The sequence below is a fragment of the Cnephaeus nilssonii genome (genome assembly GCF_951640355.1).
Source record: "Cnephaeus nilssonii genome assembly, chromosome: 9".
Classification (NCBI taxonomy): Eukaryota; Metazoa; Chordata; class Mammalia; order Chiroptera; family Vespertilionidae; genus Cnephaeus; species Cnephaeus nilssonii.
In genome coordinates this window covers 32,726,045-32,740,225 of record NC_137080.1, presented here as the reverse complement: position 1 = coordinate 32,740,225, position 14,181 = coordinate 32,726,045, and the positions used below count along the sequence as shown (strand labels likewise).

Here is a 14,181-nt window from a genome sequence, read left to right as displayed (position 1 = left end):
GCCGGCGCCTCTGCCCCCTGTGAGCCACGTCAGCGCGTGTACCTCTGCTCAGCGCGTGGTGAAGAAGTGTCAGTGGAAGTGGCTGCAAGAGGCACGCTGGGAATAAGCCCTCCGTCTAGTCTCTCGTCTTTCACCATCTGCCCCCCCCACACCTCACTAGCCTCGGAGTCATTAGGAGGCTCGGCTACGGCTGACTTTGCCCTTGGTGGCAGGGGCAGGGCGGAGGGGCTGGCTGCACACTTGTAGGATCCTTCCGTCAGGACCTGCCCTGGAATTTATGTTCCCCTGCGTCTCCCTCTCTCATTTCCATTTCGCAATCCATCAGTCCAGAAACGGCACTCACGTACCCTCTGCCACTCGTCCCCTTGCAGGGGGAGGATAATAGAGTGTCTGGGCGAGCGGCAAAGCCTGCCGGCTTGATTCATTTTACTATCTGTGTCACCTCCAGGGGTGGCGGGGGTGACGGCCAGTTGGCTGGCTCTTAAAATAAATCTCCTCGAGCTGGTTAACTGCCCGCTCCTTCCCTTCATCCGTCTCTCTTGCTCTTTCTCCTTTTCCTTCTTCTTAAATAAGACTCTGTTTGAACCCAAGGCTTCCTTTGAATCACAAGTGATCCTGGGTGTGTACCGGAGGAAAAACTGAGAGTGTTTAAGAATAACTCTCCTTAAGCAGGACAAATTTAAAACCGAACCCCACGGAGGCGGCCAACGAAGCCAGGTGTGCGGCTGGCGGGCGCACTCTCTGGGTCCGCTTTCCTCGTTTCTATGTTTGTGAAAAAGTGGGAAAGCCTTGAGAACAAATGGGCAGGACACTAAGATGTTGCAAAAAAATAACAACCAAGTAATATCACTAGGGAGCCAGTAAAAATGCTCCTCTAATGCTGACCTTAGCGGGACCGGCGTCTGGAAGCAGCTCTGTTCCCATTCCCCTCTGGATGCTGGGGAAGCAGCAATTATGTAAGTGAGCCTCAAAGGGATGACATATTTACTTACTACATAAACAACAACAAAGGCCCAGCCAGGAGGCGGGCAGGGCTCCCTTCGCAAGCAGCCTGGGCAAATTCCCATGATGTCAGACCATCAGATAGAGTTTCCAGGGCAACAACCCAGTAACTGTCCCACCACAGACCGGCATCAAAAGTTCAGAAGACTGCTAAGGCCCCGAGCGGCGGGGCACAGGGGAGGCCCCAAACTAACAAATGCTAGACCCTTCTGGGGAGACCTCCACGTGCAGATGTTCCAGAGGTTGGTGTGTGGAGAAAACGGGTAATTTGGTCTTTGCTCTCAGATCTATTTTTCTAAAAAGCCTGCTGACTCTTCCCATTGTTTTGATTTAAAAAAAAAAAATCCCCAATGGAACGGAGTTTTAAAGTAAGGACAGGAATGCCAGAGAGCTGAACATTTCCGGGGCACGGGCGAGGAGTTATTCTAACTTGCAGCAACCGTCTGGATCAGAGGCACAGGCTGCTGAACACTTGAGAGCTAAAAGGCCCTACTGTCCGCCGGCTGTTTCCGCACCTTTTGAAGTCTGCCTCATTATTCCTTTCTGGTTCTTTCGGAAGTTCTGCCAGAAATACTTATTTTTCTTCTTCCAATCTCCTTTTCCTTGAAAAAAGACACAAGCAATAAATTCATTAATAACAAAAGTAGCCTCTTCCTTATACTTCAAAGCTTATAAAATACTTTGATTTCACAAACAGTTTTTCTCTTTCAGTTTGTGCAATGACTTGGAAATGCCTATAAAGTCGTTTATAAGAAATGCAAATTTCCTGGTGGCAGTAGGGATACGATGAGAAATAAGGAAACATCAAAAAGGCAGGCAAAACATGCATTCTTACATTCTCTTTGATGTTTAACTGGTATATGCAATCCCGCCTTGCCTTGTGGGATATCCCCCACTCTCTTTGGTCTCAGCCACAATTAGTTCAAGTAAACCACAAACACGATACTTGGAGAAGTTTACTTTGTTTGTTGTTATTCATGCTGTTGATCTACCCTTGACTTGTTTCTGTTACCCCGGATCTAATGGAGAGAGCGGCTGGTACATCCTGTGCACACTGGTCCGGGGGGCTGCCCCACGCCGGGTCCCTAAGGTGCGGCGCTCGCATGCTTCTAGCAACGAGTTGGGCAGGACACCAGCTCTCTGGCATCAGGCTACCTGGTGACCTTCCCACAGCTCGCCCAGGGCACCATGAGAGGAGAAGCAGACTACTCTCCTGCTGTGACAGCTGCCAACAGGGCCCCCTCCTTCTCAGACTCCGAGTGACTTTCCAATGAAAACACTGTCATATGCTAGACATTTTTAATGTGTGTGTGTGTGTGTGTGGGGGGGGGGGGGTTCTGATCATCAATAATATGTAATAACTTAAAAACCAAAGGGAAACAAGGCGAGTAAAATGAAAGGACAGAGCAATCCTTTGTTTTTTAAAAATAAAATGAAACGGCAGAGCGACGTGTGCTCTCATGCAGAGGTGACAGGCTCACAGCTGCAGCTTCGTCACCGTTTGGTGTCTGGTTGCCCCACAGCCCCGGGACACAGGGCCCAGCCAGTGGCACGCTGCTGGTTTCCACAGTCTAGACTGGCGGTGCCAGGCAATGCCACAGAAGACAGACTCGTGGCAACCCCACCACGGTGTCCCGGGCTAGAAAGGACGTCATTTTTCAAAACAGATGTGCTCATCTAAGTTCTGAGAACCTCTGGACCTATGGGAACGGAACCAGCGCCGGCGGGCCTGAGACTCCCTGGGTCCTCGGCATCTTGAGGGCACGCTTGACGGGGCACCTGCTGCCTTTGGGGTAAACCAGGAAAGGTGACAGCAGAAGTAGGATTATTACTCAGTCAACCTTTCTCCCGGGCAACCTGGAATATAACGTATTTCTTTCACTGTAAACGACACTCCCCCTTCTTCCGTTTTAATGTTTCTAAAATGAAGGTACGGCTTAAAAAATAAATGGTAATAGCTAACATTTATGTAGCATTTACTATATCCAGGCACTTGGCTATCTCATTTGATGCTCACAATGAACATCTGATGTTTTACTGTCCCCATTCAGTGAATGAGGAAACCGAGGCTCAGGGAGGCTAGTGGTCTGCCTGAGGTCACAGCTATGAAGTTGGCAGAGTCATGATTCAAATTCAAGCCAAAGCCTCAGTTGAGCATTCATGCTCCTAATCACGATTGCTTTGCCAAGCTCCCTCTGACCCAAACAGAAAAAAAGTCACTGCATCAAGAGTGGATTTTATCATCAAAGGAAACATAAAGTCTATAACACCCTCACTGCACATAATCTTCGATTCAAAAGTTCCAAATCAGAGGAAAGTTGAACATCAATCTCTTAACAGTGTTTATTTCAGGGCGGAAGGCTTCCTGGTGGTCTTTGTATTTTCACCTATTTATATACTCTGTAAAGTATTACAAGAAAATAGTTAATTTAAAATAGATAAACCAAGACACGTGGTACTGACCTACAGCGCTGTCTTCTGAGTTTGACTTGTGAAGAGAGTTCCTAGAAAAGAAAAACAAGTCCGGTTACCAGGAAGCCCTGCCTTCGAGGGAGAACTCACAATCCCAGTAGGTTGAGCCAGCGTCCATGTTACTCAGCAGAGCCAGCAAAACCTTTATAAGGTATTTACCAATGGCCTGTGCTAGCCAGCAACTGCCCTTCGAGAAACACACTCGAGTACCATTCGTCAACATTTGTTAAAGACTCACTCCAGGTAAGACGGGGATGGACTCCACACAGCGATCGCTGAAGTAGCTTATCTTCCATTCCTGTGAACTATTAGCTACCCATTAAATGACTGCCATTGGGAAGTCTCTTGTGCAAATGGGGAAAAGAAGGCAAATAATAATGAACATATAGCCCTCGGTCCACAAATGCCACTCAGGCCAGGAGTAAGCAAGGTTGTCAGCTGTAGGAGAAATAATCGAGGGAGTGGGGGACCCCCAAAGCCACGGGAGTCTGGATGCCCCCCAAAAAGAGAGGGCAGCCAGTATGTAGGTCCTCCAGTCAGTAGCTGCCAATTGGCAAGTGCACTATGCATCTTGCTAGATCTTCTAATGGTCAAAGAAGAGCCAGAAGTCTGCATTTTTTTAAAAATCAGAGCTCCACATTTTTAAGTGATGGCAAATAATTCAATGTTTTTAAAGATGTGTCCAAGTTACTCAGGACATGTCTGGGCATCTGATTTGGTCCACGCCCTGCCCCAGCCAGTTTGACGGCTGATAGAGATAAACCCCAATAACCTGAACCGCCAACATGGCCCCAAACCAGGTAATTAATCACTTCTCCAGCAAACCCACAGACTTACAATTCTCTCATTGTTTGCATCTACGTTCTTCAAATGATCACACACTTTGAGTAATTTATCCTCAGGTTTGCACTTTGGATCTTTCCCGTTTTGTAAGAGGTGCTTCTACTAGACAGCTCTTGCTGCATTTCCCTAGGATGCCAGCAGATGGCACTGTAGATTCTTTATTTATCTTGCCGTGGCCAGTGGGGATTTCATTTCTAAAATTACACAAGTTCACCATCTAGATTCTGGCCACAGAATAGCAAGCAATGTTTCATAAGCGTGAGGCTACCCAACTCATCAATGTGCAAAGGGGGAAAATGGCACCGCGTGAAGTTTAATTTGGACGCAGTGAACTGTCCCTGCAAACAGAGGCTGGCAGAGCAGTGAAGCACCATGCCATCGCCTTTCTTTCTCCTTGAGACTGATTATAAAATCCACCCAGCAGGAGCAGGAACCAGTGATGTGACCGAATTCCAAGTTTGGATGGCAGCAGGTGGAAGGGGTCATTTACTGATCTCCTGGTGGGAGAAGCTAATGCTCAGAAGCCAGTTCCAAAGGCCTCCTAGTAATTCATCCTTCCAGCCAGACGCCAAGGCCTGCAAAGGGCAGCCCTGGAAGCAGACTGTCAGGCCTTTCCTGCCCATCACTTTCCCGGCCAACAGAGGGAAAGAGATGGGGACTTCAGCACGGGTTTCGATGGCTAGGAAGCAATAACAACGTTCTGTTGCACTTTGAAAATCTGTTTACGCATTGAAAAATCTTCAAGCTCAGCATTAGTCTGAACTCAATCTTAGTACCTTTACTAACTACTATGATGAGACTCCAAAACTGTATAAGTGTTTACATCTTTCCTCAAGATCCCTAAACTACTTTAGCCCTCAATGAAGGCCTAAGGAACATTCATATTGAATTTATGAATTAGATTTTTTTAAAAAAACAATTTAAGAGACAGCATTCCCAGAACTTCATCAATTCCTTTGGTTCTACCTCAGTGTTTAGCAAATTCTATGTTAAATTGCTTCCTCCCTTTTGTTTTCTTTCTTCTTTCTTTCATTCACTTATTCCTTCCTTCAATAAATATTTATCCGGCCCCCATTAAAGCCTGGCATCCTCTGAGGCACTGAAAACAGTGATGATAAACAAGACTGGTAAGATCCCTATTCTAATGGCATGAGGACGGGGGAGAGAAGCAAGGGGCGGGGTGCAGATTAAGACGTGGGGAGAACTTCAGATGGGATGGTCAGAGAAGGCCTCTCTGAAGAGGTGTCAGCTGAGCAGAGATCTACACGATGTGCTGACCTAACATGCAGCCCCTCGAATGGGGAGGACTGGGTCGGGAAGAGCAGAAGAGGATAGCAGCTTGGCCGCCTAAGTTTGAGGAGCTTATTGGCCATCTGTGGGGGTACAGGGCAGACCGTTGGATATAGGCGACTAGAGTGCTGGGGAGCTGCTGAGGGCTGGAGATAGGCATTTGGGAGTCGTGTGCATCTTGAAAGCGAGGAGACCAACTGAGCACCAGGAAGAGGAGCTGTATGAAGGCTGAGCTCAGGGACAATCCCTGTCCAGGGGTCGGGAAAAGAAGATGGAGAGTCAGTGCGACTGAGGGGAAGTGGTCAGTTGGCAGCAGGAAGACCAGGAGAGCACCTTGTCCCTTTCCCAACCAGGGTAACATTAAAACCAGTTCTACACAAATTGTATCACTGCCTCCCGTGTCACCCAGGGTCCAATCTAGGTTGCTCTACTCTCTCCTCTACTGACTCGATCCCTTCACAGTGGAGAGGCTCCTAAGACCACAGAGAAGGAGGAACTAACAGGTCAAAATGAAATTCTCTGCATTTGTAGAGAATCCCACCTCTTACAGAAAACGCCCTCTTGACCCTCCCATCACAGAACAGGGTCCTCCCAGGGAGCTGGGAGTGAGGACTTGCCAGAGGACACAGCCTGGGCAAGGATCGGCCTGGTCCATGCCGCCATGCTTCTCATTTACATAACAGGAATCAGCATCGCCTACATCAGTGCTCCCCTTGGGTAGACGACGGGAATGATCCTCAGAAGAACTTGTGAAGGCAGAGCAACACCGAACCTGAACATGGCCTACGGGTGTATCGGCACCAAGTGTTTCCACAGCACTTTTCAGGATTGGGCTGTGTTGCCATTGCGTGATCCTCTCGTGCGCCTGTCGAAGGAAAAGCGGCCAAACCATCTGGCTCAGGCTCATTCTTCGGCTTGTGTCTATTTATACACAAATAGTCTGAGGTGCCTCCAGGCAAAGACAACTCTATCTCACCGCTACAAGCTGGGTCTGGCGCACCAGGCACGCAGCGAGTGCCCACGCACAAAGGAATGCCTCCAACAGGCTCATTGTGTGCTTGCATGGACTGTCCAGAAACTTCATTATAACCAAACAACAACAAAAAGGAAAAACGGTTAGAACCCAATTTCTAAGAAAGGGACATATGTTATGCGTTACTGAGAAAACCTTTACTTAAAGAGATTTTTAAGGTTCTTTATCGTGAGTCTCCGGAAATACACGTCTCCAGGAGTTTCTTTCCTGCTGCATTTTGAATCAGGGCTTTGGCTGGATCTTTTCCGGCACCGTCCCTGCCTGCCAAGGCAGTCCCCAAAGCCCGCAGCGTCTGCCTGAGGACGTGGAGAAAGGACTGAGGCCTCCGCTACTGGACTGTGTACGTGTACAGGGAGGGGCGCGGGGAGGAAGGTAAGAGGGTTGAGGGGCTCGTTAGTAGTTAATCTTTTCCTTTTCTTTATGACTTAAACATAACTAACTCCTCACATTCATATTTTGCATATTTAGTGACAAATCACCTTGTGTAAAGTGTAATTCCTTAATTTCCTATTTCTGACTATCCTTTGGATATCAGAGATATTTTTCATCCTAGGAGCATATCTCTACTATTGAATAGAAATATATATGAACCGAAACCGGTTTGGCTCAGTGGATAGAGCATCGGCCTGCAGACTGAAAGGTCCCAGGTTCGATTCCGGTCAAGGGCATGTACCTTGGTTGTGGGCACATCCCCAGTGGGGGGTGTGCAGGAGGCAGCTGATCAATGTTTCTCTCTCAATGATGTTTCTAGCTCTCTATCCCTCTCCCTTCCTCTCTGTAAAAAGTCAATAAAATATATATATATAAAAAAAAGAAATATATATGAAACGAGTTCCTGGTCACAGTATCTACTGTCTGTAAAAATTCAAAGGGCAGCGTCTTTCCCAGCCGCAGGGCCGGGACTAGGGTGCGGCAAGAGACACAGCAGCGCAGTGTGGGAGGTGTTCACTCTCGGGGTCAGACGGGTGCAAGGCGCGGTGCCACCTTCAATCCTGCACCCCATGAGCCTCTCTGACTTTCCCTTGGGGAATGGGCCCTGCCCAGCCAACAGGGGCTGGGTTTCATACAGAATTTCGCTTTGCGAATCCACTGGCTCCGACGGAAAGTAATTCTGTTGCCAAAATCTGGCATGCATACATAGTGTTAGAACTCCCTGGATATTTAGTACCAACGAAAACACTGGTGACATCCTGTCACTGGTGAAAACAGCCCCATAGAGGCCTTTTCTTTCATTTTCACAGTCTATGCCCAGCTTGTCCTTTCTGGCTTTTGTTACAAAGCCACCTTCATAAACGATCAAGGCAGGCAGGTAGGTGTCTGAAGTACCAAGTCCAAGGCAATGGCCTGAACCGGCACAGGCTGGGGGGTCCCACACTGAGGAGCCGGGCACACCTGGGATAGCAGGGCCACAATCTAAGCCATGCTTTCTTCTTACGTGAACCCACCTTGCTGGGCTATTAGGAGAATTACATGAGACGATGAACACAGAGAGCTTAGCACAGTGTCTGGCACTTACTAAGCTCCCCCTAACTGTGACCTCTTCGAACCATTCTCCAGAGCACTGCCACTACGCATCTCCTAGACCAGCGGTCGCCAACCTTTCGGACCTCACGGACCACCAGTTGGCGACCGCTGCTCCAAAGGTTTCCTTAAACCAGCAGTTTCTGAATCACAGAGGTTCCTCCTTTTTTTTTTTTTTTTTAAACATTAACTTCCCTCAAAAAATTTGGAGGATATAATAATTCCTCTTCCTTTTCTCGATTACACTTTATACAAATAACTCATGTTTTTCTTACAATTAAAACACACACACACACACACCAATGATTGAACATGATGTCAATGTAGAGTTGTAAGGGCCACTGACTGGTATCTACACATGAATAACGTTATTTCAAGTGTTTTCTGAAGGCCCACTATCCAGAAAGCTTCCCAGCACAACGGCTCCAATGTGGGTTCTGAGCTCCAGCCACCAGGGTTCAAAGCCCAGCTCTACCATTTACTAACTAGTAACTTTTTTAAATAAAATTTTAATGTGCTTTTACTGATTTTTAGAGAGGGAGAGAGATAGAAACATTGGCAAGAGAGAAACATCATCGATCAGCTGCCTTCTGCACACCCCCTACTGGGGATCAAGCCCGAAAACCGGGCATCCAACAGTGACCTGACGCTCAACCACTGAGCCACAGCGGCCGGGCTGAGTGACTTCTGACAAGTGACTGAGTCCCCCTGAATCCCAGTTTGCTGCTAGAGACAATAAAATGACTGATCACATAGGTTTTCTAGAGGTTTCAGTCAAGTGTGACTTGCATGGTATTTAGAACAAGCCTGCACAGGCTAAGCCACACACAAAAAGCCAGCGGTTCTAATGGCTGACCTTTGTTTTCAGCTTCCCCTATGCGGTCAAGTCTCTCTAAGTCCTTCTCAAAAAGCACTTCTGTTTCTCAACATGGAAGGGGTTGGTCCTCTGGCACCTCGGGGATGGCCGACTAGCTCTCCAGCCAAGAGCAGGCCCCACCCATGCTAATCTGAAAATCTCTCACGGAGGCGCACTGACCGAGATTTGTGCCCTTTCCCTCACCACCGGTAACTGGTACTGAAAGTTAATGACGCAGGACACCGGCAGACGTTGAAGAGTTTCATGCGTGGGGAGCATCCAAGAGCCACCTCTCCACAACAGAGGCCCACGGCCTGGCTGTGTCCCGGCCTCAACTTCGCACAGGCCAGGGCGATACCAGTGCCGAAGTGCAGAGCTGAACATGCCCCGGGAGAGGGCTCGGGGCAGGGAGAATCAAAGCCGGGGCAGAATACACTCTTCCTCCAAAGTTTCCAGAAACTTCTTTTCCAGCTGGGCCATCGTAGTGCTCATCTGTGGACTCGTGGGTCTGAACTGCCTAAGAAGTTGACAAACACCTGCTGCTTGGATGCCAGCACCGCTGCTGACAGCACTAGTGAAAGCACTGGAAAGTCATAACTGCCTTCCCAGCTCTCCAGAATCGCCCCATGGCATACTACAGGGTACAGACTAGTATTTTGCCTGTAAATTCATAGAAAAAGGCATCAGCAACTGATCAGCATTGTATAAAAACAACCAACGATGATTTCCTGTTTGTTATGTGTTGCTTGGTGTAGATAATGAAGTCCTAGGAAGCTTGTGGGGGAAGGGGGGGGGGGCATGTACACACGGCCCACACCGTCCAGGGATGGACAGTATCACTGGGTAGATTATATCAACAGGCTGCAAGATGGGAATGGCTGAGTGAGTGGCTATAGCAGGAGGCAAGGCCTGTTGCCTTCCACCTTAATAGCCATGCTCATCTTCTTTCTTACTAAAAGAACCCTGGTTCTGCCTGGGTGGCTGTGTACCCCGTTAAGATACTCACCTCCCCCACGCTGGCTGGCAGCTAGCCAAGGCCAGGTGCCAGCATCTAGCCAAGATGTAACCGGAACTGTACAGCACGGTGTTTCTGGGAAAGCTGGTGTTTTCATAATGAGAAGGACTGACTCAGTTTTCACATGTCTTTTGCCCTTTGCCCTTGCCCTGGGTACTGACCGAAACATGGGCACAATGCCAGAGCAGTGGTCATTTTCTCATAAGGAAGAGAGTCCCATAGTATGGATGGTAGAGGAGAGAGAAAATTCCTTGAGCAGCTGTATCAGCCTTGGAACCTCCAGACTCCCTGCTAAATGAAAAATATATGCCCCCATTTGCCTCAACACGGCAGCCAGGTTTTGGTTACACCTAAGTAAATATAATCCTAACTGTGGTGACGGAGTAAAAAGGACCAATTTCCATGAAGCATTGGGTCTGGGTTTACCAAGTATATTCATATAAATGTCATCGTATTTCAGGCTCACAGAGACCGTGAAAAGAACTGAGCCCATCATACAGATGAAGAGACTGAGGCCTGGAGTGTTCATGTGACCTTTCCCATTTTATGTCACATGGCTGGAGCTTAAACTCAGCTCTTCAGACACGCAGACCGATGTTCTTCCCACTGAAATACCAGATTCATGAAGGCAAGGGCCTCTCCTGCATTCACAGTGCCAGGCATGACACTGTGAGCCCAAGGCCACATCAATGTGCACTTTCTCTAACCACAGGCACTGGAAGTGCCATTGAAGTTGGGACTTGGCCACTGGAATCCACAGCCCAGGTGAAGCGCTGGCTTCTGAGGGTTCCTCTGCAGGCAGACAAATCCAGGTGTTAAAGGAAAAGGCCTTGAATTCCACCTTCTGTTCATTCTGGGGTTGGTGTAACCAGTAAAAACGAAATGCCTTCCTTTTATGGCCTTGATGTGAAGTCTGAATTTCATTTAGATCTTTATATCTTAAGAATTACTGAACTGTCAACCGCAAAATAAAACAGGGTTTTAGCACATTTTTTTTAAACCACAAAAGCTAGTTTTTATAACATAACGGGGGGGGGGGGGGGGGGTTGTAAACAGCCTTGTTGACATTTTTTCTGTAAATGGAAATTATTCCTTCCCTCTACTTCCCCTTTAAAATTTGCTACATATTTGTAATAAACACGTGGTCCAAGAACGGCTTTTCCGCAAGGAAATGTGGCTTAGATTCGAGGCCGCTGGATGTCTGGAAGCGTCTGCCCTTTCTCTCTGGGATGTGGGACTCAGGTCCCAGCTCAAGACCAGGTGACGATGGAAGGCCACCTGACTGGCACAGGCTGCATATGGGGTAACATATCGATGGCACAGTAAGGAAAACCGGCCTTTGATATTCTTATCAAATTTGCATGGACCTGTGGGGAGATGCTGGCAGCAAAGAGCAGGCCTGTACCAGCCTCAGCCTCAGGGTGGGGGCAGGGGGAGGGGCCATGGGAGGAAGAGAGGCTCCATTCAATTATCTCCTCCTTCAGTTTCCATGGAGACGGCACAGGAAGCTGGTCAGAACTTTCTCAGTGGGAACAAACAGAGGCTCCCATTCACCATCACCCGAGCCTCGCTGGCCACGCTGGCTGCTGTGCTGTCTGGGTGCAAAGGAGCCCGAGGAGGGATGTGGGGCCCGGGCTGCCAGCCCATCTTCCATCAGCTGCTCTGAAGGAGCAGAGGAGCCCATGATGCCACCTCTGAAGGCCAAAGCTGGAGGGCCTGTGGGCATAGGAGACCTTTCCCGGCCTTGCTGACGCACTGACCGGCCACCTCAGGGCGTGGCTGTGGGAGCCGCCTGCCCGCCCGGGGCTCCTGGCCGCAGCTCAGAGGACCGGGTCCCTTCCACGGTGGCCACGGCCATAGCCAACTTCACCTTCCTTTCGTTCTCTTCACTTTCCATTCCTTCAGAAACAGCAGGTGGAAATTTTCTGTTATCGATACTATGAAAATGGGAACTCACACTAACCTGTCCTCTCAGATCTCATTTTTTATTGAGGTATAACTGACACAGAATGTTGCTAATTTCAGGTCTACAACACAATGACTTCTCATTTGTGTATATTGGGAAATCATCACCACAACAAGTCTAGTGAACATCCGGCACCGTTCCGATCTCGATTTTAAATTCCCACACATCCCTGCGCCTCCAGTTCTGCGCCCACTAAGGGCGCTCTGTACTGTGCCATCCCGGGCTGGTCTCACATCGCTCTCTGACCACTTCCCATCCTCCCCCTTCTGATCCTGTGGCTTTATCCCAAGTGACGCACGGGCAGCTGCCAGATTTGATCCCATACCAGCGGTGCTGCCAGGGTCACCACGATGACAAATGACCTCCACCAGGGTCAGCGGATGGGCCCCCGGTTCCACGGATGACTGAGATGTGGAGCAGGACCACAGCGCTGCAACCCGACGGACAAGAAACGGGTGGGCAGTGATTCGTAAACAAGCCCGCTGCTGGAGATCCTCCTGGGGAGGGAGCTCACGGCACCAGAGTCCCCATCTGGAGACTCCAGGTCATTGTGCCTGGCCAGGGCCGTCTGGCCAACAAGCTCTCCAGCTAACTCTGACAAATGGATGTGCGTGGAACCCTCGGTTTGACTCAGTCGGTTCTGAGAAACATCCTCCTTCTGCATGCCTCCTATCCTAGTTCAACACCTCCGAGATGCAGACAGCACTCTCATAAGTGAGAATTTCAGAAAAGAATACACAATACAATAAGATAAAACAAGCAGGCGGAAGGTGTTACTTGGACAAAACTTCTGCACAAGAGGTTGGGGGCTGGGTTTAGTGTTGACTAGAATGTACCTGGAGTGCGGGAGACACTCCTCAAGGACTGGATGACGGAATGAGCTGGTGGATTCAAGAATTTTTAAAGCAGAAGCATCATGAAAAAAAAAAAAAAAACTCTGCCAAGTTTCAGACCTTCAGGATCTCTCCTCTTCACACTGGTCTGCCTGCCTCCTGGGGGGCATCCAATCCCACCTCCTCACACAGACAGGCAACTCCTGCGCTGACTGAGCCACGTGCCCACCCCCACCGGTGCTGCCCTCACACACCTCAGCCGGCCTGGATTCTGCCTTCCCCTGCATTTGGGCCTAAGAAACAAGAAAGCGCCCGGTTATCCCTCCCATGCTCTCCTGGGGAACCGGCAGTGGACTTGCCGGCCGTCAGGTGAGCTCAGCTGGAGGGCGTTTCCCAGAATCCGCTCCCCGCACAGTGCCGGGTCCCCATGGGCCACACAAGAGTTCATGTGCGATGCGGCAAGAAGCAGAGCAGTCGTCATTTTCTTTCCATGCGTCAAGGTCAGCGCTGGACACAGCGTCATCACGTGTCCCCTGGGTCACTGGGAGGCATGGGCAGAGCGAGGCCCTCAGGGTTTGAATCCCTGCGAGTCCCCTCCTGGGGCTCCTCGGGTCCCGGACCTGCGGCCTGCTCTGCTCCTGAGGAACGAGGGACACGGTGCTTCTGCAGGTTCCTTGCACCGCTCACCGTGCAAGGGCCTCGCCTGGAGGTGGCGAGATGACGTGGGTTTCCGCCCATTCTTGGTGGCAGTTTGTCCTCTTTCCCCGCTTTCTGCATCTTTTTTGCCCCAAATGCCAGTCCTGTTGACTTCATGCCACATCATCAACCTCCCCTGGGCTACCTTCACATCTGCTTCCCCTAGAGGGCCCTGCCTGATACCGAGTCTATGTGGCCCCCACCCCACGCCTGCCCCCCAGGGACAGACTGTCCCTCCTCCGGCAGTTCCTCTGCACTGAAGTCACCCGACATTGTATCATCTTGTCGTGTCTCCTTCAGGCTGTAAGAGGACAGCCACCTTCCCTCTCCTGTCCACCCTCCCAGAGCCTCCCTTACTTGTCTGCACAGCAGACACTGGAAAAGGTGAACTCAGTTAAACTTCCCTGGCCACCGAGCCCACTACGGGTCCTCAGTCTTCGTGGCCCCTGGGGTGGAGTCTATGCAGAAGGCCTGACCCGGCAGATAAATAGGTCTGGATCAGGAGCCCACCTCTGCCTCGCCCAAGGCTGTGACCGTGACCGTCATGATCTCGGAAAGGTACTGAGTCCTTCTAAACCTCTGTAAGCTACCATTTCCATAACAGTTTTGTTAGAAAAATTTACACATAAAAATGGTAGGTCTGGGTCTTGCCTT

General features: G+C 49.7%; 1 protein-coding gene across 2 annotated transcripts in view; it reads right to left on the bottom strand.

The window, feature by feature from the left end:
* The window catches only part of SASH1 (SAM and SH3 domain containing 1), a 169,548-nt gene that overhangs the window by 69,479 nt on the left and 85,888 nt on the right, over positions 1-14,181 (bottom strand). For both annotated transcript variants that reach the window (XM_079780343.1, XM_079780344.1), the window contains 2 exons: positions 3,466-3,506; positions 1,518-1,604 (listed from right to left, as the gene is read on the bottom strand). In XM_079780343.1, coding sequence (XP_079636469.1) covers positions 1,518-1,604; positions 3,466-3,506 — 128 coding nt within the window. The remainder of the gene's footprint in view (positions 1-1,517; positions 1,605-3,465; positions 3,507-14,181) is intronic.